This window comes from Sylvia atricapilla, chromosome 4 (genome assembly GCF_009819655.1).
Source record: "Sylvia atricapilla isolate bSylAtr1 chromosome 4, bSylAtr1.pri, whole genome shotgun sequence".
In the NCBI taxonomy this organism is placed as follows: Eukaryota; Metazoa; Chordata; class Aves; order Passeriformes; family Sylviidae; genus Sylvia; species Sylvia atricapilla.
Genome location: NC_089143.1, coordinates 51,997,947 through 52,025,454, shown reverse-complemented (window position 1 = coordinate 52,025,454; position 27,508 = coordinate 51,997,947). Strand labels below are relative to the sequence as shown.

The 27,508-nt window shown below is 44.6% G+C and overlaps 1 protein-coding gene across 2 annotated transcripts in view; it reads right to left on the bottom strand.

Moving 5' to 3' along the window:
- Positions 1 to 4,352: 4,352 nt before the first annotated feature.
- The window catches only part of UNC5C (unc-5 netrin receptor C), a 245,451-nt gene continuing 222,295 nt past the window's right edge, over positions 4,353 to 27,508 (bottom strand). For both annotated transcript variants that reach the window (XM_066317918.1, XM_066317919.1), the window contains 6 exons: positions 19,320 to 19,488; positions 17,258 to 17,491; positions 12,100 to 12,249; positions 11,691 to 11,855; positions 7,756 to 7,934; positions 4,353 to 7,520 (listed from right to left, as the gene is read on the bottom strand). In XM_066317918.1, the coding sequence (XP_066174015.1) occupies positions 7,355 to 7,520; positions 7,756 to 7,934; positions 11,691 to 11,855; positions 12,100 to 12,249; positions 17,258 to 17,491; positions 19,320 to 19,488 (1,063 nt within the window). In that variant the 3' untranslated portion in view covers positions 4,353 to 7,354. The remainder of the gene's footprint in view (positions 7,521 to 7,755; positions 7,935 to 11,690; positions 11,856 to 12,099; positions 12,250 to 17,257; positions 17,492 to 19,319; positions 19,489 to 27,508) is intronic.

Here is a 27,508-nt window from a genome sequence, read left to right as displayed (position 1 = left end):
TGGCTAGATTATTTTGACTGTGCCTCATTTTATTTATTTTATTCTTATAAGATTTTTTTTCCCTCTAAGCAAACAAGTAAACAGCAATATGTTGCATATGTTTCCACTGGCATAAAAAAGCATCACTCCTTTCACAAGTCAGTGAAGAGAAAAATAGTAATTAAAATAGTGTTATCACTAATAGAGCAGTTGCTCATGTTTTGTGGCTGATTATGTAAATATGTAGGAACTTGGCATTAGCATAATATTTTTTAGACCCCCCCCCTTCATTCTGCCACATCTTTATGAATATTTTTGACGACTACTTTTAATAGCACAAGGGGAACAGGAGTAATTTCTGCACAGACTGAAGCTAGAATTCCCAGCTCCAGGTTTTTTGCATCAGGTGAAGAAGTTTCAGCCTAAATACCCTGCATCAATTGAAAATGGCATTGCTCAATGCTGAGACATGTGGGATGTACCTCTACATCTAGTGAGGTATTTCCATGAATTTGTAGTTAAAGCTGGAGCACTGTTCTCATTCTGCAGTGCTGTGTTGCAGATCGGTGTTTCCTAATGTTTAATTGCCTTGCTGATTATTTTCAGAGAAGTGTGTAAATAATAGCAATTTTCCCTTGAGCTGCACAGCCCCTGCAGCCCTCCTGCTTTGCCCCAGACCATCTGTGCTCAGTGGCTTTGCAGTTATTCTCCAGCAGCATTTCTACAGCCCCCTCCACCTGGCCACATCGAGGTGACAAAGCCCTGTGCTTGCTGCACATTACCCCTGGCATGCCACTGAACCCCAGAGTTCTCATCTGCAGAAACATTTCTTTTGAGGACTTCTTTTTTTCTTTTTATAAAAATAAACTAAATAAAACACTCCACTTCCAAGCTTTCAGGAACTAAACAATTGAACACAAGGTAGTGGTGTATTTTTTTTCCAGTTGCTTATAAATATAATTTATTACCTGTTTAAAAATTCTTTCTTACACTTTGTACATGTCAGGCTGACAGAATAAATGCAGGCATTTACAAACAGAGAGGGAAGGAGAAAAAGGGAGGGGGGTAAGAGGCACACTCAGAACTAGTAAACCACACCTCCACTGTACAGCAATACAAATAATGCAATGGCTAGCACTTCTCCTGTAGTAAGTCAGTCTTTAGAAAAGGAATTGCATAGAAGATACAACAATAGGGAAATCAAAACCAAAAGAGTTTTCCAGATCTGAATAGCAAAGAAAACAAATCCCACAAACCCCGGCAGAGCTGTGACATGGGAAGAGAAGGAGAAATGTGATACACCTGGGTCACACAGATTTTTCTTTTCCTACAGGCCCTCCTTTGCTTCAGAAAGGTACTGAAGATATCCTCTTTTTCTTTCTTTTCTTCCTCTTTTTTTTTTTTTTTCTCTTCAACAATAACAACATATGCTAGCAAAAAGAGTCTACCACACAGATGTGTGAAAACAGTAATGCCCCAACTTCTCTGTCTCAGCTGTGTCACACACCCTGGGTTATTGGCTCTCGGCTCGGGTGTTTTTGCAAGGTACCTTGAAAAGTCTGCAGGGAGAAGAGTGTTTTTCCTCTCCTTCCTAATTTTGTTTACTTTCCAGACCGATTTGTATTGTGCTAGCTCCCAGATTTACTGGCAAGCAGTAGCCAGAGCCAGCTGGCATCAGCCAAAGAAGCTGTGGGGCCCGTGCAAACTTTCCTCATCTCAGGGCTCTTGTCCTGTCACTGCTGTGGGAGGACCCTCCTGATGTCATCCCACTTCCTCACAGGCATCCCAAAAACATGACATGGGATGCTTTGGGAGCAGAGGGCAGGCCCAGGGTGCAGCACACGTAGCAGTTAATCTCTGTCAGCAGTTGAGGAGACTGAACCAGTAATAAATACATTTAACCAGCACTACAGAAAACGTGAAATACCTTCTTGGGATAGAGGTTTGTGGGAACTCTGGATTATCGTTTCTTTTTTTTTGTACAGTTTATCAAAGGACTTTCAGATAAGAGATTTTCAGATTTCAGGGAGCAGGGATCAAGTTTAAAGGACAAGTAAGTAAATAAACTAAATGCTCCTAGTCAAGCAAGGAGCCCTGACCTACCAAACTTGAGGCTTCATTTCTGTGGCTTTAGTTTAAGTCCAATTCCAGTTACTTGCCAGTTTTTACTCTGTTGGCTTTTGACATACTGCCTATTTGACCTTGCACTGATGATACAGCACTGAATTTTTACATTTACTTTCCCATGCAAAAGTTGGTACAGTAAGAGGACACTCATACCTAACATGAGAGTTAAAAGCCTCCAGCAGGTAGTATCCTTTGTTTTCTCCTCTTTATCTGTTTGTACACACACACACACACACACACACACACACACACACACACACACACACACTTTGCCTTTCTGTCCCACTTCAAAGGATGTCTGAGATATGGACTTGAGCGTTTAAAAGTCTGCAGTGCAGCTCATTTTATGGACTCAAGGTTTCACACACAAGCTAGGAATGGATTGCAGTGGTGACCCCAAAACCACTAACTCATTGGAGTCCTTGTGGGAGAAGGGCCAAAGGTATGGTTTCCATTCACAAACCACTTGTGTCTTTGCACCACTATCAAGTGATACCAGCCAAGCCAGCCTGCCAACAGTGAGTTACTTCATGGCCAGGTCAGAGTCAGAGTAATACCTGAAAAGACTTCTGAACACTCAGTAAGATTGTTTACAAAGTACCCTGGAAACAAGATTAAAAAAAAAAACCTCAAGCCAACCTCAACAAAATTATTGTGTTTAAAATTAACCTCAGAGCTGTGGTAACTACTTGGTAGAGCATACAAGGGTCTAAGAGCCCACCCACCCCTCTCTTCCCCATGCCCCCTGCCCCCAAAAGAAAAAGAAAAGGAGAACCAAAAATAAACGATTGTAGGTAGCAATACAAGACATTAGGACACTGTCCACAATGACAGGCTTACAGCATGTAAATACATTTATCTTATATGTAAGCAAATGAAATAGCAGGAAACCCAAGGGATCAATGTGTTTTGCTGTGTGGGTATTGCAGACTCCAACATACCTCATGAGTGTCTGCATTTCTGCCAGCGAGACAGAAAAAAAGAGTCTTGGTCTCCCAATAAAGCAAACCTTCACTGCTGCAAAATTTTCAAGATCCACTGAAACAGCACGTAGGTCTTGCACTGTTTAGCGAGACAAAGCTGGATCAGTTGTGATATAAATTTTGAAAAAAAAAAAAAACAGGAAAAAAGCGCCCAACCGAACCCCAAACTTACCCTATACAATGACAGTCACCTTTACAAGAACACAACACAAGAACTGAAGAAAAAAAATAAGGTGAAGAGGACTGCCTCCGATAAATGTTTCTTACTCAGAAATTAAAAGATTTTCCTTGAAGTCAGTAGATATTTTATATATATTTATATAATATATATACTATTTATAGCGCTAGCAATCAACATGTAATGAAGAGATGGTGTGAAGAGTGGCAAAACTGCTCCAATACAGAGCCAAAGGTGAACAACTAAAAGGAAAAGTGTTTTAAAATCAGTAATAACTGGAGGATAAGAAGCCTGCAGCCTTTTTGATTGTTTGTTTGTTTTCTCTTAAAGCAGATGTGCTTACCTGACATAAAATCTTACAACAACTTCTAAGAGTCAGCTCTGCCTGCCAGACGTTGTTGTCAGAGCCACCCCACAGGAAGCCTTTTCCCCATTCCACGTTGTTGTGGCGGCAGCGACATGGTGGAGCTGGGGCACAGCCCCACGAGATGGCACTGTGTCCATGCAGTCCAGGCAGAGCCGCTGCTGCTGGGGTTTCTACCACCAAAAATAATATCCCGAGCCGATCTGGCTGCCCTTGCTTCCTGCCCACTCTTCTTGGGTCGGCCGGATGGGGATGCTGCTGTGAATACCACCAGCCAGAGCCCTCTTCCCACGGTGCATGCCCTGCTACTGCCACTCTCCCCAGAAAAAACAGAGCAAAATTAATGCAGGGAAGTGTGAGGCGAGGTGGGAGCTGTTATTAGCAGCAGTGGCAAAGAATGGGTGCAGAGCTGCTGGGATGAGCTGTGGCTCTGTGGAGGAACCTTCCCCCGGCTTCTCCTGCCCTGCGAGGGCTGGGGCAGCCCAGGGGGCTGTGCTGGGAGCCTGCAGAGGCTATGGAGCCGGTGCTGGAGAAACCGTCCAGCCCGTGATGGGGATTGCGGGTGGTTTCTGAGCAGTCGGGGTGGAAGAACAGCAGCTTCACCACCCAGTGACAGTGCTGCTGCTGCCCAAGTCATGGTCAGTGATCAAGGGTTACGTTCTTGACCTCCAGCCACCTCTGCGGATGCTCCTCTTAATCAGAGTGTGCATTTTTCCTTGCCATAAATCCTCTTTACTGTGATGCTGTGAAAGGAAAATGCCCCAGAACATGTTGGGAAGGTTGTTCGTCAGCAAGATGCTTCTCTTGCAGAAGGCATCGCAACGCAGGTCAGAGGGGTGGCCAAAGGAGCATCAAATCACAGCAGTACAGGTAAATATGAGAGACTTTGTGGCCCTGATCCTGGTGAGAAGGGTGCACATGCTGCCCACCTAGAAAAAGCTGAGAGCTGAGAAGCACCAGTGACCCTGGGAATCAACCAACACAGACTGAACTGAAGAGGCCAAAGGGTCAAAGGACAATTCAACTCCTGCACCTGCCTTGGAAGAGGAGTCAAGGAAAGACACATGGGAAAGGTGAAGAAGCACAAACTAAACACAACTGGTTACACCTAAAGATGGCATGGGAGGGAAAAAAGCTGAGACCTACCTTTAAGAGCCATTTTAGCCCTCTTAGGTAAGTAAAAGGTGTGGAGAAAGGGCAGACCTGGAAGCCCCACTCCAACCCTTTAGAAGCTGAAAGCAAAATTTCCATTAGCATTGCAGTGGGCTGCAGCAGATGCCCAAGGTGAAAAAGGAGATGGTTGTTCATTGAGAGGATACCCACATTAAGAGAAGGTGGGGCTTACACAAGCAAAATGCACATGGATGTTGAAAGTTACAATGCATGTCCTCTGGTCTCCAGTTTTGACTGAAATGCTGTTTTGCAAACTGCCTGGTTACCTCTTACAAGGAAGGGAACTTTTTGTGCTCCCTGCCTGGTCGTCAATCAAAACCTAACTCACTGGTCAAGGAGCTGAGAAATTATAAGCAAGAAGTGACAAGGCTATGGAAATGTCAAATGGAAAAAGAGGTCAGATGAAATTTTCTTTTCATTTTGACCAATGACATTTTCAGTTACCTTCAAAGGTGCAATCTGGAAAGCCTAGGGGAAAGCAAAAGCAAAACCACAAACGAGAACAAACTACTCTAGTCTCGGAAAGCATATGGAATGGTAATGCATATGTAGGCAGGGGCATGCATGTGTGCACAACAGCAATGACCAGGAAACCTGGAGTGGATGGGTTAGGGCAGAAAGTCTTTCTGTGCCACACATAAATGACAGCCCAGGCAGGCAGTAAAACTACTGCAATCCTATGTGCTGTCATTTACCAAGGTCAGAATTTTCACTGAACAGAACAAAATACGTTTGCAGTGACAACCATTTTTGGTTTGCTCCTTTTGCAAAGCTCCCACCTCACCTGTTTTGTGAGGGCTGTAGAGGGACAAGTGTTCCCTGGCCAGCCATCAAGGACTGCACTGCCCTGCCCAGGCAGCGGTGGTGGCAGGAGCAGCAAAGGCAGCAAACTGCAACACACGGGATTTCAACTTCCCCACTCCACTGCCCTGCACTGGCCCATGGAACACAGGCTTCCCTGGCTGCAGCAATGCCGGGGAATGTCCGTGGAGATCCACCAAGTGCATCTCACACAAAAGTGACCCAGCAGAGGGCTGGGCTGTCAGCAGCCCTGGTGCAGTAAGCATTAGTGGAGGTGGTGGGTTTCAGGGAGACCTGCAGCTCTGTGGAGAGCTAACAGGAGCTGCTGGCCCTTAGAATGCTACAAAACAAAGCAAGAACTATGGAGGCCCACCTTGGATGTACAAATCAGGTGGTGGATGTCAGTGTCTCCACATGCTTGCACTTGTGGTCAGGAACCAGTGGTCTGTGTGGACTGGGAAGCCATCTCTGGTTCACAGCCAGCTCAGGAGAGGACTGCTTTCTGAAGCAGCCTGGAGGCACCAGGGTGGTGCAAAACATGCCAGGGCCAGACACTTAGTGGGTGAAGATCAGCAGAGTGTCACCAGTTCATGCTGTCTTGGCACTGGGCATGGAGCATGGCAATGCTAACATGAGGTGAGCAGCCTCTGTGGGCTGGCAGAGGACTTTGGAGGAGGAGTATGATGGCAAAGGGAAGGACAGACAGCATAGAGAGGGATATGTCTTAAAAAGACCTTCAGGGAGGGGACAACAGGTTCCATAAAACCAGAAATTAATTCATTCTGCTGCTGGCAATATAAGAAATAAAGTAATAATGGTAATAATAATAGTCATCATAATCCTTGCACTAGATACTAATCAGTAAATAACTATCATAGCAACGTCACTTTTTTTTTTTTCCTGTGTTTTCTCCCCCTCCCCTCCAACCACTCTGAATTGCATATCTGGCCCCTCATATAGCAAAGGGGTGGAAAGGGTGTGAATTGAAAATTAACTCAGATCCTTCATTCCCCACTGTCTTAAGAGCTGTTCTCCACACAGGCTCAGTGGGACTGTCTTGGGGAAGAAAGGGAACATTTTGTGTGTTCCTGCTTATCAGCCAGAGTACCTGCTTTCCAGATGCACACCCTGATATACTTGGTTTGTTTTTTTTGTTTTTTGGGTTTTTTTTTACAAGTAGGTCTAGGAAACAGAACAATGACAGGAGGATCATTGTGAGACAACCAATATGCAGAATTGTAGCCAAAATCTGAATTCACCAGAAACCAATAAGCTGAAATAGCCACAACCAACTGTCCATAGCCTTGTCTACAATGGCTTTAAACAAAAAATATAAAGAGCCATGGACAGTTTCCTTACCCCTGTCCAGAATTTGATGTAAACAACATCCATAGAAACTGGGATTGTTAAGAAAGTTTATCCATATATCTGGATAGCAATAAAAAGCGTTTCCTAGGAAACTGTAAAAACCTGTACCAAGCAGTGTACAGCCAAGCCGAGAGGAACATTAGGTTGATTTATATTTTCAAGGTACAACTTTGCATGATCTCTTTCTGATCCTGTGATAATGTACAAGGAGAGCACGTGTAAAGGTCAGGGCTGGTTTTTTGTTTGTTTGCTTGCTTGCTTGCTTCTCTGAAACATCTCTTGTGTAACTCATTGGTCTGGGTTTTCATTTCAATTCTTGTTTGCAATAACAGGGCATTACCACTCCCTGCGTCTGTCCTTCCTGGTCATGCCAAGGCTGCATTAGTAATTTCCTTCTGCTGCCAAAGAAACAACTGTTTCGTGTCTTCCCATTTCTTCAAGAACTGCTGCCAGCATGCTCAGGTTGCCATCAGGGAAATTCTGGGCTTCCCAGAGATCCAGGATCACCCCAGTGGGACTTGATTTTGTAGCAAAATAATTTAAGTACCTGCAATGAGCCAAAAGGAAACTCTTTTTTTTTTTTTGAGCTGCACAGAAACCACTTGAATTCATATGATTTCAACCCACCCCTGTTGCTGGTGCTGTCAAGGTGCTCATCCCCTGTGTGTGGTCAGCCTGAGCAGTCTGTACACGTGCTTTCAGTGGGACTTTCCCCAGGATCTTTTTGCACATGCCCCCCTCCCTAGGAGCTCCTCTGACCACATATGGGCAGCCCTGCTCACCTGTCCAGTTTCAGCTTGTGGGCCAGCATGCGCCAGTCGTGGCCTCTGGTCTGGGGAGCGTCCAGGCTGCTGCACAGCTTCTGCCTTATTGGGGTGGGGATGCTGAAAGCACTGGGCCCCACAATGGTGGTGACACTGCCCGCTGAGTCCATGGGAGGATAATCAATGCCAGTAGGTTCCTGAGATTGGAAAGATGGGGGAAAAAAAAAAAAAAGCCTGAACAACCCATCAGTTTTTGTTACTGCGTGAAGAGACAGTTGTAGAAGTACATCCTCTGAGACTCAGGGCTTTCACTTGCAGCCCTCTGCTAATCTAGTAAACACTAACATAAACATGTTAGTGTACTGGAAAACAGAAATATTTATAATTATCTTTGGGTAGACAAAAAGTTTGTTTTCCTTCTCTTTTTTTTGAGGGTGAATATTACTCTAGCTGGACAAAATGACAGTTTAATTAATCACTTACTGGAAATAATGAAGGATCAGTCACTTAGAAACATTTCAGAGCAAGTGGCTACTACTAAAGCAGAACTGGGATTTCCTGACATAGCTGACAAAACCCCCTTCCCAGCATCTTCCCAAGCCCTCAGTGTCCCATCAAGCGAGCACTAGGCTCATAGTACTGACATCCCTCTGGCAGTACCAAGCTCTCTGAAGCCTCTGATGCTGTGCAGACCACAGATAGACAGTCAATACACCCCCAGGCACAAGCTGGGCCCCATCTTCATGTGGCTTTGACTCTGGAAATAGATGGAGCATATCAGGGCTCAGGGTGGAGCAGGTGAGTGGCAGGCATCACCCTCTCCCCAAGACATGTGCTGCACTCCAAGGCAGTGTGGCAGCAAGTGTTTCAAGGGAAAAGTCATCTCCAAAGCCAGCTTGTCGCCTGCAGGTGTGCTGTTGATGCTCTTTGATGTCCCCCCAGCTGGAGGGTTCCCCATGACACCACTGTTAAACCACTGGGAATAACAGCAGTTGGCTCTTCTGGGCAAGGATTTTGCCTTCTCCTTGGCCTGGATGGATTTAGTGCCCACAGGCTAGGTAGCTGGTGGGACAATGATAGCTGGTCAGTTTGGATGTTGGCTTTGTTTAGGAACAGCGAGGACCTGCAGGGACCATGATGGAAAAAGCAGTAAACATGGCTGGTTCTGCCTTACTGGTGCTCAGTCTATTTCACAATCTGGTATTCTTTTCTAGTAGAAATGAGGGAGCTGCTTTTCCTCCCCCTCTGCCAGATCACAACCCCAGGCAGCCAGAAACACTTGTGCTAAAGACTTGTCATTAAATGTCAATTTGTTTTCTCCTCTGTGAACTGTCTTGTTGCTTTGTGTCAAACTGGCTGTTGGGAAGGAGCTGTAACACCTGAAACAGCCTTAAAGCCAGGTAGCTCCTGGCTGAAGCTGAAGCTGCAATCATAAACCCCCAAAGGATTTTGCTGGAGATGCTCTCCTTTGCAATCTCTGGTTTACCCCCCAATAATGTATTCAGAGATGGAAAGGGGAGAGCCAGCATCCATGAGTGATGCACAGAATTAAACCTTCTGGCTCCACTCTTTTATCTACACCAATTAATTCTCTTCCACTGTATAAATATGGTGGGGTTGTTGTTTTTTGTTTTTGTTTTTGGTTTTTTTTGGGGGGGTGGGTGTTGAGTGTTTGTTTGTCTGAATGATTTTTGGGTTTTTTGGGATTTTTTTGTTAAAGATATGGCATTTTAGGCAATCAGTGAAATTTCTAACCAGGGAAGGTTTACACTACCCTGTAATGTCCTCAATTAACATGCTGAACATGGCATCTGTACTTGGGTGCCAAGGCTCTGGATCAGAGGCTGCCTGTCCCAACCCCAGTGCCCAACGACCTGGCAGCAGGCACTGCCCAGGAGACAGGAAAATGATGTGCTTGATGCTGGTGCTGCCTTCAGGATCACGCACATTGGGAGGCTGGAAGTGGCAGTAGGGTGGTGGCAGTGGCATTGCAGACAGATAATCTTTTCTTTATATTGTGGGCCAAAGGACACAAGTGCTGCCCTGGCTGTCAAGGTGGCCTGCAGCCCCAGGGGCTTCAGCATTGCTGCAGAGGGGCCCAAGTATCTGTAGCATTGCCCTGTGGCTCTTTTGTGTGAGTATCAACAGCACAAGGTAAGAACAGGGCTTCAAAAAATGAATCAATAGAGACCTTTATCACAATTTTCCTCCTGCTTTGCAAATGTGCGTGTTTTGGCACTCACTGCATTTGTATTTTTGAAGTCCCAGTGGCAGACAGTGTATAAAGCCAAAATAAGACAGTTTAATCTGCAGAAGTTTTACATCTTTTGCAGGAGACTAAAAAGAAAGCCCATCAAGGGAGGATGCAGGAAACTATGTTACTAAATTTTTATCACAGGGTGACAGTGGCAGAGAGACAGATCCAGCAATAAAGAAAGATGCCAGCACAGTCCTGCAATGCCTAACCACTAGCTGGATACCATAAGCTTAACCTCAGAAGAAAACGTGAGGAATCAGAGCTATGGTTTCCTGATGCCTGGTCTGATGCCTTTATCACACTTTGAGGCATACATTGTTTTCTAAGTTGCAGTTATTACCCTTTCAGGTGATTACCCTTTCATCAAATCTCTGAGTTACAGGATTTTTCCCTAGTTGACCCTATATTCCAACTCTTAGCAGCCCAAGGTCCTCCTGTTCCTTGCTGGAGTTTGGGAATATCACAAGGTGTCAACAAAAAGGGGCAATTTTGCAGGAGGCAGCCTTGATCACAGTGGTATTATTCACTCCCTCTATTCATCCTTGATGGATAGGATCACAGCACAAGACAAGAATATTATCCTGTTCCCTCTGAATCTATTACCAGGCCCTATTACACACAACCAGCTGAAGATGATTATAGAGTATACTTGCATTTCATTAAAGTTACTTTCAGTTCTTTCTCTTCTCTGTGAGGTTAAATTAGTGATTACCTCAATGCAGCACTTATTACAATAATTGTTTATGATGCTTGTTTTACCATCTGTCCTTAATGCTGTGTAGTCCCCAGATGAATCTGTAACTTTACACCCACTAACCAAGCAGATGTTGTGGGTAATGGTGCTCACCGTCAGAGCCCTACAGCACAAGTAACTTTTGTCTCTGCTCTTGCAGCCCTTTCCCAAGCCAGCCAGCTGTAATTGCTGCCTGAGAGTCTGCTCCTCGTTGCTGCCAAGGGTACCAGGGGTAAAACCCACCAGTACATTCACTGGAGTCAAGGCCACTTCACATTTGAATTTGTTGCTCCATCTCAGCCTCAAGCTTGACTGCCCCATGGAGCAATAATTCTCCAGGTGCTACACAGCATTGGCAAAGATGTCCCCAAACTTATGATAGAATTTCTTCTGGAAAATTTCAGCCATCAAAAGAAAAGTTGCCAAAGACAAAAGTCAGGATCTGTAGTAGTAGCAAAATATGAGGAAACAGGTTTACTGCAACCAGACCATCTGATACTTCCTATTGCACAGCAGCTATTACATGGGATCAGGGGGGAGTGGCTCATGGAACACACAGCACTGACATTTTCCTATTATCTTTTCTCTCTCTCCAGGAATCTGTCAGGCATGATGGGTCTCATGGACTGCCAAGGAAACAGGACTATAAGAGCTTCATGAGATGTTTCAGGGAATGGCAGGCAAAGAGCTCCTCCACATAGACACAGAGAAAGGCAGCACTAGTAGAGAGACCAAAGCTGCTCTCCTCCCACCCTGAAGGAGGGATGCTTCCTTCCAGATCAGACAAACTAAGCAAAAATGTAACAGGAGAGACAAAGCATGACTTAATCTATTCTTTATGTCCATACCAGCAGTCAAGAACAAAATGGGAAGCACTGAAGAGGTAGCAATGGGAAAGGTTTTATCTTCTTAGCCATCCCATGTTCCCACAGTTGGATAGAAAGGTACACAGATGTCATTTACCTCTGAGACAGAGCAGTTGAGCTGGAAGATCTGTCCTTCTCCTTCGACCTGCCGCACACACAGTTTGCACACCAGCTCCTGGGTATTCAGACTGAACCTTTCCAGTGTGAAGGTGCAGTGCAGGTTCCTCTGACATCCACTCCAGATGTGGTAAAAGGGAATTTCCTGCAGGAGGAAAGCAAAACAAGTAGAGTCAGGGAAGGATGTGGGACCAAGGCATGGATGCTGTGTGACCAGAGACTGCAAGCCCCGTGCTAATGTGACTGCAAATGGTCCAGGGAAGAAAAAAAAAAAAAAAGTCCATGGAACTACAGCCTGACTCCTAGTGTTTTTTAAATACACCTGTGTGTGACAGTATTTCTTTAAGTCTCACTGCTAGCATCCAATGGGAATGTTTTGTTATGCTCACCTGGTATTTAGCCAGCAGCTTGCTCTTCCAGAGAGAATGGGCAATGTCATGAATGGACAGACGGAGGTTGTGGGTGCTTCCCTTGAAATGCAAAGCTTTAGGCTCTTCCAAAAGCTGCCCACCCATCTGCTGCTCAAGCTGGAGAACCTCCTGTAGTATTGGGACAAAAAGAAGAAAGTGGTCAGATTTCACCAAGACAGCACACTGGTCTTCTGAGTCCTCAAGACTGTGTGCTGTAGATGCTGTAACTTGTGTAATACAGGTTAAAAAAATACACAGGCATTGCACAGAACTGTGTGTCCCTGTGAACTAGAACTGCATCAGTTGATCAGATTATAACCCTCTCACCTCCTTCAATCCAGCAGCAGCCCAGTGCAGGCACCTCTCCTCTGGGAGACACAGTGTTTTCTCACATGTCCTATAAGCAGAAGCTCAATTCTATGCTATTAAATGGAATGTGAAGACTTTGCATGCAGTCACTGTTTGAGTTCAGAAATAGATCAATCTCCGCTGCTCATCAAACTGGATATCTAATTTTTACTATCTTGTTTTTGGAAACTCTCATTTGTGTAGGTCCTGCTGACATGGGGTACTTGTGCATACCACTGGTCTGTCAGCTCATGGCCTCCTGAGAAAGTGCCCCGTGACAGAGATAGCAGGTACCTACCCTGACACTCCATCGGGATGGCATGGAAACAGCGCAGGACACTGTGATGGAGCCTTTTGTTCACACAAATACACAGCTTCAGGCCAACGGAAATATTGGTCATGTGATTGAGAGCTAGCAAGCCAGGAGTCTGGTCATTTTAGGAAGCTAAATGCAAGGTTGTAATTAATAAGCTCACAGTCGAATGCTGCCTACAAACAGCCTAATTGTGGACCACATGGAAGAAGCAAGTGTAAAGGCACCTCCATGAGCCCCATTAGAAACCAACATAACCAATCTCAGTCACATTTATTCAAACGAGTCAACCAGCCAACCAGTCTCATGTGGCCAATCACACACTGTGGAGATGCTCAAGGAATACAGGGACACATAAAACTGGGATTCTGTCCCAGGCCAAATAAAAGAGCCCCCATTTTAGCTAAGCTGCTCTGACCACATTAAGAGAGGTAGTAAGCACGTAAGAAAAGCATCTGGAAGATCCTGAAGCTAAAACGATGTTCTTTTGTTGTCCATTAAAGGAAAAGAAACAAAATCAGGAAACCTTTCAGATTAAGGTTATGCCAATGAATCAGTTCCAGCTTCTTTCCAGTGCCACCTAATTACTTCATCAAGATGTCTAAAGAGCAATCAATAGTAATTATCTGATTACTATAGATCTTCATTATGTTCCAATTACCTCCCTGGAAGGTCCAGAAGATGACTTGTGGAATTATGTGAGCTAATTGCAGATGCCACCTCTCAGGCATGTGGGGCAGGGGTGCTAAGAAACTGCTCCTGCTCATGCTGCACCAGCTCTGGGAGCTGCACTGCTGTGGGGGGAAACTGCAGCATGATGCTGCACCATCCCACCCACCACATCTGTGTGTCTAGTTTCAACATCCCACTTCTGGTAGCCACCCTGGGCCACTGTAGCCCTTCCACATGCTCTAACTGGAGGATGCCAAGCAGCCTGTGCATTTCCCATGCCATTTAGCTAATTAATTCAGAATTAATTTGGAGCCATGTCTTGCACAGCCCTTCAAACACATGGGCTGGTTCCTGCCATACAGCCTTTTTTTAGAGCAGTGCTTATCCCACTGGCTGGCACCTCTGTGTCCTCCTGAGCCAAAACCTGAGCTGCATATTGCTTGCCCCATGCTGAGGTGGCTGTGGTCACCCTGCCCACTGTCTCACCACCCTGCAAGGCAGGAGTTATTTCCTAGGAGAGGGCATCACTCCATCACCCGTGACACCAGAACAGCCACAGCCTGGGCCTCCTCACTAAAGGGGCACAAGGAAACAACTGTGTTCGGTCCAAGCTGTGCCTTTCTTCAATGAAAAGAAAAATACTCATTAAGTAACAGAGAGAAGATCACAGGCCTATTGTGCCCATTTTGGGGTGTTTTTTTTTGTGCAGCACAAGATAGTTTGGGGAATGTCACCCTGCTACAACCTGGAGTCCTTCACGCGCCCCCAGTGAGGGAGGCAGCTGTTTCCATGTATCTGGCTGCTCAGCCCCTGCTACACTGCCACACAGGTCACATACCTCAATCTCAAAGCCACATATCAATAAAGAGAGCAAAGCAGATGGATTTCTTTATAGCTATCATATTATTACCTTTTTTCCTTTTTCTTTTTAACCTTGGGCATCCCCTTCAAAATGCAAAAAATTTAGCCTTAAAAAAAGAGGCCACCAGCATTCACTGTCACAACTCCCCTCATCCTTGCCCAAAAAGCATTTTTGTGAGCATCCCATGCAGGTGGCTCAGGACCCTGTGGGACAGAGGATGCTGCATGTGTGATCAGCACTGAGCCCACGCTGCTCCACGGCCACCAGGAACCTCACTAAGCTGCTCCCACAATAACCGAGCCCTTATTGATGGCAAATCATTACACTTCCCCACTGTACTGCGGGTGCTGGCAGCTCAGCTGTGAGTGCTTACTCTGCATGATGAGAGGGAAAAGTCTGCTGGATAAACACTGCACTGTGCTTTATACTGCAACTACTTGTCTTCCTTTGGTGGCTGTTAAAACATATTCAGCATATGGCACACTCATTCCTAGTTGTAAATAAGAACAGAATGCATTTGGTTGTCTATTAAAAAATACGCACGATCCCCTACAAAGGCTCTTCCAAAGCTCAGGGAATGCAAATATGGGAATATTGCTCTTCCCTACCCTTGTTGTGCTTTGCCCAGAGCAGCCAGCCTCGAGACATGGAGATGTTGCAGCTGGTGCTTCACCTGCTGCTTACAACTTTTCTTTCCTCTCCAAAATACTTCTAACCTCAGGATCTGCTGGCCCAGCCCTGCCTGCACGCCTAGTCCCCACACCCAGTGGTAATTGCCCTGTGAATGCCTTCCCTTTGGCAATACAGCAGTGCCAAGGATGTCCTCCCAGCACGGCAGGGGCTGCTGCAGTACCAGCTGCTGTGAAAACACGTGCCAAATACCCCAGCCTTTTTTCCTTCCATCTAAATAGTCATAGATTGAGTCTGCACAACACTGTCACACAGGGATGTTTAGCACACACTGGTTTGTATGTACTAGTTTTTGCATGCCTGCTTATACACACTGGTCCATAGCCAGCCCTTCCCTCTACACCTATTTTACTCATCTACAGCTGGTCTACTAGGCTTCTTTTTCCTCAATATTCTTCTTCCCCAGACCTTACACTTCCAAAGAAGTGCAACTCATGCATTCAGAAGAGTCTGTGGCCAGCAAGTAGATGTGCTTGTCCTCCTGCAAACCACCAGCTAGCTGGGTCTTGAACCCCATGGGTGTCCCCCCAGTCCTAGGGTAGACATACCAAAGAGAAAGAAAATTAAAATGCATGAACTTGACATAAAAAAGCGCTGAGTGAAATGGTGGCCTCCTAACTTTGCTCACCTTTCCTCACTAAATTGCAGTCTCACTTTGGCATCTAACTGCGGCAGGATCCCAAGGACTGACCTGTTGCCCTCCCAGATTTTGCCTGCAGCTTCTCAGGTGAAGGATGGTTCCCCCTGTGTGCCTTTCCTGATCCCTTCTGCTGTTGTGCTGAATTGGATTAACTTTACCACACAACTCTCCCTACAGTCTATTAGAAACAGACCAACAGCTCCTGAGTAATTCCTAATTAGATTCCTCAGCTCTGACTGCATTAGCTGGCTGGCCAAGGCCCCTCCAACTCAGTTATTATTACCTCAGGCCTTGTCAAACCCATGGAAAATTGTATTATGCAGCACAGGCATAAAACCATCAGGACCTTTGAAGCTTGATTGCTATGAAAGATCCTTTTCACTGGTGGGGGTTTGTTTGTTTGTTTGGGTTTTTTGTTTGGTTGGGGTTTTTTTTTCGTTTGTGTTTGTTTTTGGTTTTTTTAAATAGGAAAAACAAAAGGGAAATCAGACCAGGGAAAATAATAATTTCTAAGAGGCTGTAACACCATTGCAGTGACTGAGACCAAGCTCCCAGAGGATAAAACCATGCTGAAGTCACTATGTGCCTGCTTCAGCTCTTACACTTTGTTGCCTCTCTTACATCGACAGGAGCACCCCCTCAGCAAAGCCTATAGCAGGCAATATCAGAGAATATCAGGGAGAAAAACCAAGCATGCTGCTTTCAGTGATAGAGGTCACTGTTCTAAAAAACACAAACATCTCCCAGCCACTGTATTTGGGTTTAAATCCCAATAATTCCCACCTAGACCTGGGGAAACAAAAGTGTGTACAGCAGCAGGATGACTCTGCTTAGTCAGGCTTTGAAATCACTTTGCTGCAAAGAAGTGAAGTTGCACTACTTACAACTAAAGGAAAATCCCCACCTTTTAATAAACTCGCTTGTGCAGTTGGAGCTACATATTTCATGAGTGCATCTATTATAGATACCTTCTGTGTAAGTACAGGTATTTATAAAGAGAAATAGCAGGTATGGTTACCTCACTGCTCATCTGCATGTAGTGAGTGTGTGTTAGTGTGACTGCCAGAATTACACAGGGAGACTAAGGTTATGCAGTTAGGGATAGCAGCAGCTTTGGTTTATTCCAGTTGCGAATTCCCAACACAGAAAGCTGCACGCAAAGAGGTGTAATAAAGCAGTATGAAAGCAGGCAGTGATTAACGGGCCAGAAGCTTCTTTTATCATTATCAACTACTTACAAAGAAGCATTTATATGTTTCCCCATCCCTGGGGATCTGGCACTTAGCATTAAAAATACATGAATAACGAATGAAGCCCTGTGTACCTTCTGGCCTTTTAATAATGCAAAAACCTTAGGATTCAGGATATGATACAGGTAAACAAAAGAAAAAAGACTGGTGGGCGGAAAATAGTGTGAGATCTCTATGCAAAGGACAATTTATAGTGTGTGAGGGTTAACTGTAGAACAGCAGTTTGCTGTCAAGCTCTTCTAATCAGAAAAATAACCCAGGGAGCATGAATACATGGAGCAGAAGGTCCAGTCTCTGCTATGAGTGCAGTCCTGTGACAACTGGGGAGGGAGAGGGAAAGCAAGCAAGAGATCAAGAGCCACCTTAAGAGCATCCTGCGTGTCATCGAGGCAGTAGACCCGGATGCTGTACTCCAGAGAAGAGCAGGACAGTGGTCCAAAGATGGCCAGTTTCAGACGTTTGGCTGCTGCCTTGGTGATTGATTGTCCCACCAAAGCATAGGTGCTGAGGGTTTCTGTCAGGATATGGCAGGCCTCTGGGTCCAGCTGGATGTAGCACGGGGTGGTGAAGTTTTCCTCTCCGACCACCACCACATCCTAAGAGAGAAAGAGGCCAAGTTACAGCATGTGACTCCTCAGAGCTGCTCTCCTTTCAAGCCTGGATGATGCAAAAAGTCCTTGCTGTTTGCCCCTTAGATTAATCAAGGTCTAAAAGTCCTGCTTCCAGCTTTTCTCCTGGCAGGCAATAGGGAGCGGATTTCTCTTGGGTGCTGCTGATGATATTGGAGGTTGAAAACTCCCCGTGTCCTCACTCCTGCTTTTAAAACTCTGGGCAGAGTTAGGGAAATAATGAAAATATCACCAAGACTTTTTTGAAAGAAATATTGCAGAACTAATCATTTGGTGGCCATGATTTTAGCATCAGTAGTCTTAGGCATGCTGAATAAATAACTGCCCTTCACCTCCTAAGTATGACAATAAGGAGTTATAAAAACTCAAGGAAAGGAAATAACCCCTGTGATGGCCAAATATCACATCTATATGAAATATCACCTGCTGCTTCCTCAGAATAATCCTCTGTGATGAGACTGCAGGATGAGGAAAAAAAAAGCCTGCCTGAATGCAGATGACCTCCCCACCCTGGGCATAGAGGAAAACAGCTCCCCTGCTAATTTCTCCATTCAAGCCTGGGTGTAGTGTCCTGCACATAACACAAGGTGCTCTGAATGGCCTTGAGAGGGAGCAGAAGCGAAACGTCAGCAGCGGGTGACAACCGCCTCTTGCAAAGCCCCTAGGTGCCACACGACGCTCAGCACAACTCATCCACTTCGTGCCTGCTGCCTGCAGCTCTGCAGCACAACGTGTACACACCTGGCAGCTGAGAGGACGGGGCTCAGCTGGCATGAGGCATTAAGCTTGGCTCCCTCAGTCTTCGGAGAGGCAAACCCACCACATTTGCAGTGGTGGCACAATCTTTTTGGAGGGCAAGGTGCTGCAACGTGGCCACACCAGCACATGGCTCCGGCAGGAGGTGCTGCCTCGAGTGATGCACGAATGTGTGTGCACACGTGTGTGTGAGGCTCAGCTTGGAGGAGCTGCTCCAAGCAGACAGGAGGAGGAAGACTGCTGTGTGATGGCCAGGGCCCCACGGATGCTGCACACACACCAGAGTGCGTGCAGGGCTGGCAGAGCACCCTCTGCCTAGGGCAGGAGGAGGATGGGGGAAAATGACAAGGTGCCAGGACCACACAGACACAAATAAGGAACACACGTGTGGTGCCACGAGTTGGGCTGTGGGGTGCAGATTAGCTGGCGAGACAGAGCTGAGCTTGCTGCACGCTCTCTCCCAGCAGGAGGAAGAGCCAGTGCCACAGGCAGGAGCACAAACACAAGAGGCTTTTGAAGACAATGCTGGACACGGCACTTCTGCTGCTGTCAGCCCAACTGCCTTCAGAAGCCACCCTGACCTTATTAAGCTTACCAGTAGGAGAAAGTGCCCTTGCCAAATTAATTATGAGACCAATTTGTGGCAGCAGGGACTTAGGAGCACGGGCTGGAGAGGAAGGTTCTGTTAGGATGGCCCAGCCCTGCTGAAAGCATCAATTTATGCTCCAGTTATAGTAGGAAGATCCTGTTTTCACGCTGCCTTGGGACATTCTCCTGCTATACTGCTGGCAAGGAACCACCTCAGGCTCCCACCATGGAAAACTGCTAGTATTAGGAGGTGCCAAAGTGCCCCAAGACAGGTCTCTGCATGGGCACTCAGCAGCTTAGACATGTCACAGTGAAGGACACTCCTGCCCGCCTGTAGCAGCCATGTGCCTCACATGGAAACCCCAAAATACAGGCATCCAAGTTCAGAAAGGCAAGTAGAGGACTCCCAGAGAGCCCTGCCTGCACACAGGCTGGAGCTCTGGAGCCTCACCTCCCATGGTCCCTGGGCAGCCTGGTGCTTCAGCTGGATCTGCCAGTCCTCTGTGTTTGGCTCTGCGCAGTGGTGCATGGTTAAGATGACGGGCCGGGTTAGCAGGGCTCCTGGGGGGCCACAGCTCACCACTGGTGTCAGCAGGGTTTGGCTGTCTTCTACAGGTGGCCTGGCGAGGAGACAGAAAGATGGATATTTAGTTAGTTGAAAAAGACAAAAAGGTTCATTTGGGTGCGTAAAAATAAAAAATCCTTCACTTAGAATAAAAATGACTGTGCGAGCAAAATAGGTAGGTTTTGTTTTTCTTTCATTTTTTTCCAAATCCCTGTTTATTTAGGGGTTTTGTTTGGTTTTGTGCCAAATATCACTCATGTGTCAAAATGCAGGTTTAGGTGTCAGCAAATTATAGGCCATATTTGCTAAGTACACTCCACTCTGAAGGATCCTTGCAGATGGTATGCAGAGGCTTCATTTCACCCACTGCCAAAATGTGGTCACTGCTGCATTTGGCAGTTGTTCAGTAACATACAAAAATGAATGGTGGCTCTTGTGGGCACCACTCGTGAGAATAATTTACTGTCAGGACAGAGAAAACTGATGAAGAGAGGAAGACACTGAATTAATAAGCACATAAGCATGACTGAAATTGGTACACAGCACATCTGAGATGTGCAGTTTGACTTCTGAGTCATCACCAAACCACCGATACTCCTTTGCTTTAGAGGCATTTAGATCTACTGGAATGGCAATTGCAAATATGCCTGCAGGGAGCAAGTGTCACTGCTGGTGAGGGAGAAAGGATGAAGGGATGGTAAGGAATAGTGCAAGGGTAAAACACACTTGCAAAGCCCAAGATTCCTGGCGATTACCCCAAGCTGTTCAGGTGTTATCCAGTGTGCTTGCTGCCAGTCACTAGGAATTGGTGTTATGGGAAATCATATGAATATTTAGGATACACAACATACTCTCTAGTTTAAAAATGATAGCATGTGTACGTGTGTGCACATGTGTGCAAGTGCAAACCATCCAAGACCAACTGCTGAGGAGCTTCAAACAAGGGGAAGCATGAGTGACTTTAACTATCCCGACATCTGGTGTATGACAAATACAGCTGAATGTGCCTCATCAACCGCCTCCCTAAATAATAGAGGACAAATTCATGATCCAGAAACCAGCAAGTGGGAGATTAAAAGCATTCCACGTGATCTGCACTTAAAATCCTGATCTGCCCACGGGACCACACGTGCTCTGCTCTGGCTGAGAGTTCAGTCCTATGATGCATTTAAAAAAAAATATATATCTGCATCATTCTTAGAGAAAATAATTGAGACAACATTGCTGTTTTTTTTTTTTTCTGCAAGTCTTTGTCTTTACCAAGAGAAAAAAAAAGTAATCACAGAATGCTAGAATATCCTGAGTTGAAAAGGACCCAGAAGGATCATTGAATCCAGCTCCTGGCCCTGGGCAGGAATATCCCAAAGAGTCACAGCATGTGTCTGAGAGCACTGTCCAAACACTTCCTGAATTCTGCCTGGCTGGTGCTGTGATCAGGCCCTGGGGAGCCTGTTCCAGTGAGCAGCCACCTTCTGGGTGAAGAACCTTTTCCTGATATCTGACCTAAACCTCTCCTGACACAGCTTCAAACTGTTCCCTTGGGTTCTGGTCACCACAGAGAAAAGGTCAGTGCCTGCCCCTTTTCTTCCCCTCACCAGGAAGCTGTAACTGCAGTGAGGTCTCCCCTCAGTCTCCTCCAGGCTGAACAGATGCAATGACCTCAGCCAATCCTCACATTCCCTTCAAGACCTTTTACCATTTTCATTGCCCTCCTTTGGAAGCTCTCTAACAGTTCAATGTCTTTCGTACATTGTGGTTGCCAGAATTGCTCACAGTATTCAAGGTCAGGCCACACCAATGCAATTCAGGACTGATAATCTCAGATAACATTTTCAAGGAGGCCAAATCAGGACAGAAGCTATTTTGGTATCAAATTTATCCCACCTATTCTGGCTATTGCAAATACATGTCCATAGGACTAATCTAATTTTGTCCACCTTAATTCTCCCTGCCTATCCCATTAGTCTCACAAAATGAAAGACAAACTTCTGAGAAATCCTCTTTCAAAATGGAATGAAGGCAATTTTGAAAATTACCCCTGGTTGTCACAAATGTTGTGAAGGATTTGTAACATTTGAAAAAAAAAAAAGGGGGTCTGGCATTGAAAAATTTAAATCTATGCAAATCAGTAAATCCAGATGATATGCATCTGTGGAAATTAACTGATGAGTTTACTAAATGACTTAACAATTGTTTCTGAAAATCCATGGACTGGAAACAAACAGCTGCGATATAGATGTCTTTCAAAAAAGATGTAAAGTATAACAATCTGGACAGCTATCATGTATTTGCCAGCTATTTTAGACTAACAAACAATACACAAAATAAATGAAACACTAGCAAATATAGTAGCTAGTCCAGCTCCTCTTGCACACTGCAGGGAATCATTGGATTCAGATTAAGAAGATGAGGTATCACTGTTTTGCAAGGCCAGACTGAATAAATCATTGGACAGTTTTTCACTAAAACATTCCTTTCCTCACTCACTTACATTGTTATTTTTTAATAAGAAGCAAACAAGAAGCTTAAAAACCACTCAGTGTGTCAGTGGTTTTTAGTGGTCGTCAGCCTTGGGAATTTAAGGATATTTGAACACTCTTCTATGGTCTAATTCAAGAAATTTCAAGAAACACAGTATCTTATGAGAAAGATCTCTCAAAATTATAATAATTGTATGAAAAGCAGATATGACCAACTATGGAACGAATCATCTAGTTAACCTAACTTCAGCTAAAAGTACTGACCCGTGAAAAAGAAAAGAAAGAAAATACAAGCCATCATCATTTTTTGGACTGAATTACAAATCAAGCAGTCAAAAAGAATACAGGAGTGAATATATCATGATTGCCTTAAAAAAAAAATGGTGTCTTTTAGGTGGAAAAGGAGTTAAAATCGACAAGCACTGATGCCTGCAGTCAAAAAACCCCAAAAGGTCATTAAAATAATATGGTACTGATAAATCATACAGTCTGAAGTTGTCTCCAAGTAAAGTTAAGTTTAGTCACTGCTTCGTGCCAAGATTTTTTTAACTATCAGATTTTAGGACTCTGATAAAGGGCACAATTCTGTGCTGCAATATTTTATAGCTGATTAGAGCAAGTACAAAGAAATTATGCAGAACACCAAGTCAGGATGTGTTGCAGACTGCAGAGTGAGGAACTGAGATGGGTGGTGGATGCAAGCATACAAAGGACATGTTAAAAAATATCAAGGCTTAGTATTTTTCCCCATGTTCATAAACAGCATGTTTGTCACCAGACTTAGAAGATTTACTGCCAAGTAGATGAGATATGCATGGTCCTGACCTGGGTATTTATGACCGAGGATAGTCTGATTAGTGAAGAGCAGAAAAATGGGCCAGTTGTGGAGGTGCTTGACTTTACAGTCCCAAATTCCCAACCAGGCACACATCAGAGACTGGCACCACAAAATTACTGAACACCTGCTGGTCCTAGTGACTCTCCAACATCCACCTCCTGCAGATAAATCTTTAAAAGCTGAGATATAATGAGTTGGAAAGAAGTTCTCCAGTGGTGTGAAGTGGGTCACTGTCACTGTTGAGGTGAAATCCCAGCTCTGTTAAAGTCTATGCTAAACCTCTCTCTGACTACTGTGAGGCCAGGATTCCTACTCACAATGTGGAAAACACAATAATTGCATTTGCAGGTAACAATTAATAAGGAATCACTGCAAGTAATAGTGAAAGCCAGGAGACAATGGTAAAATTCTAGAGAGGGTAAAAATATGAGTAGGAAATAAAATCTTATCAATTTTAGAGTAGCTGAGGCTGGAGCAAAACAAGTTCCAAAGAGTTATTTAGTAACAAAGAAAGCAATAAAAGTGAACAACAGGGTGAGCTTGGTGCAGCACACCAGGTATCAACAAGTAATGTGACGCAGTGACAAAAGGCAAATCTGATTTTTGGTGTTGTAGGGGACAAGGCATGTCAGAGCACATTATGGTGATACTCCCTTTTCTCTCCAGCTCTGACATGACTGCAGGTAGCAGCAGTGTGTTTAGGGACCACCAGGAGATCTCAGAAATAAACACCTGAAACCCAAAGGAATGAGGCTAAAGAACACAGTGGCACAGACAGAAGAGAGGTGCCCTATGACAAGTGACAGGAAAAAGGAACAAAAGTCTCCCAGCAAATCTTTTCTTGCTTCTCACTGTTTTCAATTTCCATTTTAAAACAAAGGGATTATGCCTTACTACAGCTAATGAGAACAGAAACAGATGCAGTAGACAAGATACATTATAAAAGGGATATTAATCGTTCTTCTTCAAAGCATGAACCAACAGTAATTCATGGAATTAGTAAACAACAAATTCCCTTGAAGAAAAGTTATTGTGTAGTCACTCATTACAGGCAGTTTTCTTCCTTCTCCTGAAACAGGTGATGCAGCAGCAAAGCCAGGATCTCAGCCTAGAGGAGCACGTGTTTTGACCAGGACTGAGATTTATGTGTTACAGATTGTGGGAGATCCAGCACAAACAGAGGCACAGGGGGCTTATACAGCAAGGGAGTTAAACCTATGAGCAGAAATGACCAAAACTCTGGGACATCTTTTAGGCTGTTTTCCAAAAAAATACCCCAAACTCAAGCCTCTGCAAAAACCCCATCAGCATGGGCTTCACTTTAGGCTTGCAGCAGTCTCAGGACAACTCATTAGAGGAGACTGGACACCCAGATGTATAACTCCAAAATCAAAGACATGCTTTTGTTTTATAAAGATCTGAGACTCAAATTCAACTCACTGCTTAGTGTTTCTATTAAAAGGCACTAACAGTAACTGAAAGGTCTTCAGATATTTTTAGATGCTTTCCCTCAGAGATCATCAAGAACAGTCAACTTATATTTAAAAGCAAACAAACTTTTATTCACCATATCTGGTCCCTTCACAATCAAATTTGTGTTTTCAATGGGATTACTCATTTGAAACCATCTCCCTGTAATAAGCCAGACCATATTCATTAAGATAGCTGTCAGACAGCAGATGTGAGCACAACTAGATAAATCTCTGTTCCTCAGTGGGACTACATTGTGCTTCCTGCCACAGTGCTCCAGGCAGCTCAGGAAGCACAGGACGGAGCAGGGAGAGAGCAATGGCTGTCACACAGCAACAGAGGACAACCCTTCTACACACCTTAGAAAAAAGTTAGAGGGAAGATATTTTATTCCTCCATTCATTGCTAGGGCTTTATTTTTTAGTATGTGTTCTTTCTTGAATTTCAAACTTAATATTCTCGACAGACTCTGGTTCTTCTGACAGTCTATCTTCAGAAGAAAAATACTTTGAGAAGTTTGTCCTCCCCTTTTGCTCATGTTCTGGTCTTTTTCATGTTGAATTTTTCAATTATAGTGACTGGCACTTCAAGAAATTGTCTTCTGGAGTTGCAAAGTAATTTTGTTTATGCAACTGAGATAAGGAAGGTGGAGAAATGAAATGTGGATGACTTCAATTTCTTTTATTTCACATCACTAAGCTTAAGCTTACTGGTGAAAAAGCAACATTGCTTCTTGGATCAGAATCATTGATCAGATGCTTGACTTTATACTAAACCCTGCGCATACATTATGAAGCCATTGATACAAATCCTGGCAAGGCTCACCTGACCCTTTTCTCTTTTAAGGTAGCTAATTTGAAATTTGCACATTTATCTTTGTCTTCCATCAAGACCTTCAGGAGTGTTGCTTGCTCTGTTCTTCAGGGTTGTCAAATTTTGTGGGCACAGCGACCTCCACTCTCATTTGGAACACCTCCTGTGTGATGGATTATACAGGAATGTCCTTCACAGAGCTGTATCTGTTTTGTGCAGCTCCTGCCTCTGATTAGAGCATGCAAGAGTAGCTCCACCTAATGCTGTGCGAGCTCAGCAGGGGTTCACACAGAAACACGGAAACTGCCACACAAGATAAAGCCAGTGGTCCATCAAGGCCCAGACCCCATCTAGCACTGACCACTGCCAGATGCTTCTGAAGGAAACACAGCTCCGCTAATTTAGCTCACAGCGAGATTTGTTTTTTAACCTGAGGCGGTCAAACAAATCTTAGAGGTTGGAGGTTTATACTCATACTATTTAATCCTTAGGATTAAATTACAGATGAATTAAAGAAATTACTTCATCTGTAAGATCCAGACTCTTACAGGTGCTAATGGGAACAGGCTCTTGCCAGGTACTGGCCAACATAATGTGCTGATTTTACAGATGAAACCACTACTCAAGAAGGGACCCCTTGCAAGTCTCAAAGTTGGTGATGCTTCCCCAGACCAAGGGAAAGAACATCTGCTCTGAAACACTGAAAAAGACACTGAGCTTTGAGAAAGAAATCTGACAGCTGTGAAATATTCTCACAGGCTTGTCATTTTTTCAATTAATCTATACGTAACATATACATATATATGTATGCATGGATATCTGCATTTGCATATGTATATATATGTGTACCCATATATAATTTTCCCCACTGTAGCTGCTTCATGAAGGACATGGATCTTTTCATGAGGTCAACATACCAGCCAGGGATCAGAGCATGGGAGCCGCCTGCCATCCATCCTGCCCCAAATGACAGGAATAATGAGGGTAACACTCTCCTGGAGTATTGGTCAGTAAAAGAGAAACCCCACTGTGCAGCAAGTACACCGACACACAGGGAGGAAACAACTGCCTCCAAGTGGTGTTTACTGCAAGCTATCAGAACCCCAGTTCACTGCTAAAGGATAATGCTTTTAGGGTGACCTTCCTGCTCTCACTTGCTTTGATGGATATGAAATGGAATCAACGGACTGTCTCAGAAAGCTCTCCTAGCCAATCTGGGAGGCAGCACAAAGAGTGATATTACTCGGTTGTGAAGTCTCTCAAACTTCTGTACTACAGCTTTCAGAGACTAACTGGGGAAACATAGTAATATGAAAACAAAGGAAGGAAAAGAAAAGGGGAATTTGCAGGTGTCTTACAGATAACATTTTCTGTTTCAGCTTGACTATTCAGAAGTAGTTTCACAGTTCTATAAACAAAGTGTGAGCTAGATCTTAAGTTGCTGGAGATAGGTGAGCTGGGATGTGACCCTCTCTGTTGCTGCTCTGGTTCTACTAGGGCAGCACTGTGGAGACCACATTCTCCCCTCAGTGCTAGTTGTAATATCAAGGACAAGACTCTGCCTTCATTTCTGATAACAACATGCATTTTATAATTTCCTCTGTGTCCCCTGCCAGACAACATCAACACATAACAGGACTTTTCAACCCATACACATTTGCACAGTGCTCATGAAAATAAATATAAGGTCTCACAGGATTTGTTGAACATGCTGGAGTTACTGCCTGGCCACAGAAGCAAATGTCTGCAGCTAGTCCTTACTGGGGACTATCATTCTCTGCTAGAGTGCTGCAAGAGTGCAGTAGCTGATTTAAAAAATAATTACGCTGCACAGCAACTTGTGGTACCCGTATGACTCTAATTATATGAAACAACATCTGTGGCCCATGCAGTCATAAAAAGAAGCTGTGACATAGGTGTAGCTCTGCTACAGAAGTGAAGGGTCTGGTACCCAGTCCTGCAGCAGGAGAACATTACAGCTGGGTGCTACCCAGCCCCTTCTGCTCCTTGGCACCTGGAGAAAGGTGAATATTCAGTTCTGAGTGATCCAGACAACACCCAGTGAGCTACATCTTTCCAAACGCATGAAGAGCTTGATGTGCTTTCTGAAAAAACACAACAAATCAAATAAGCAGCTGGACTCTGTGCACTCAGAAAGTGACTGCCACCACAATACAATGAGCCCTGCTGCCTCAAGGCAGACTGCTCTGCTCTCCTCTCCCAAGGAAAGAAATCACTTCTAAAATCTACATTGTAAGTGAGGATTCACACCATTCTGTTTACTTCTGCAGGTGTCCTTTGGCATACCACTCAGTTTGGCAAGCAGCACATTTCCCAACACAGGTTAACCTATCCTTCTATCCTGTGTGTGACTTGCTGAGTTACAGCTATCACAAAGCATGCAGAGGTGGCTTTACGATCCTTGAAGAAAATAAATTAAACGAGTATGTGACATTAGTTGTCTACAGCTGCAT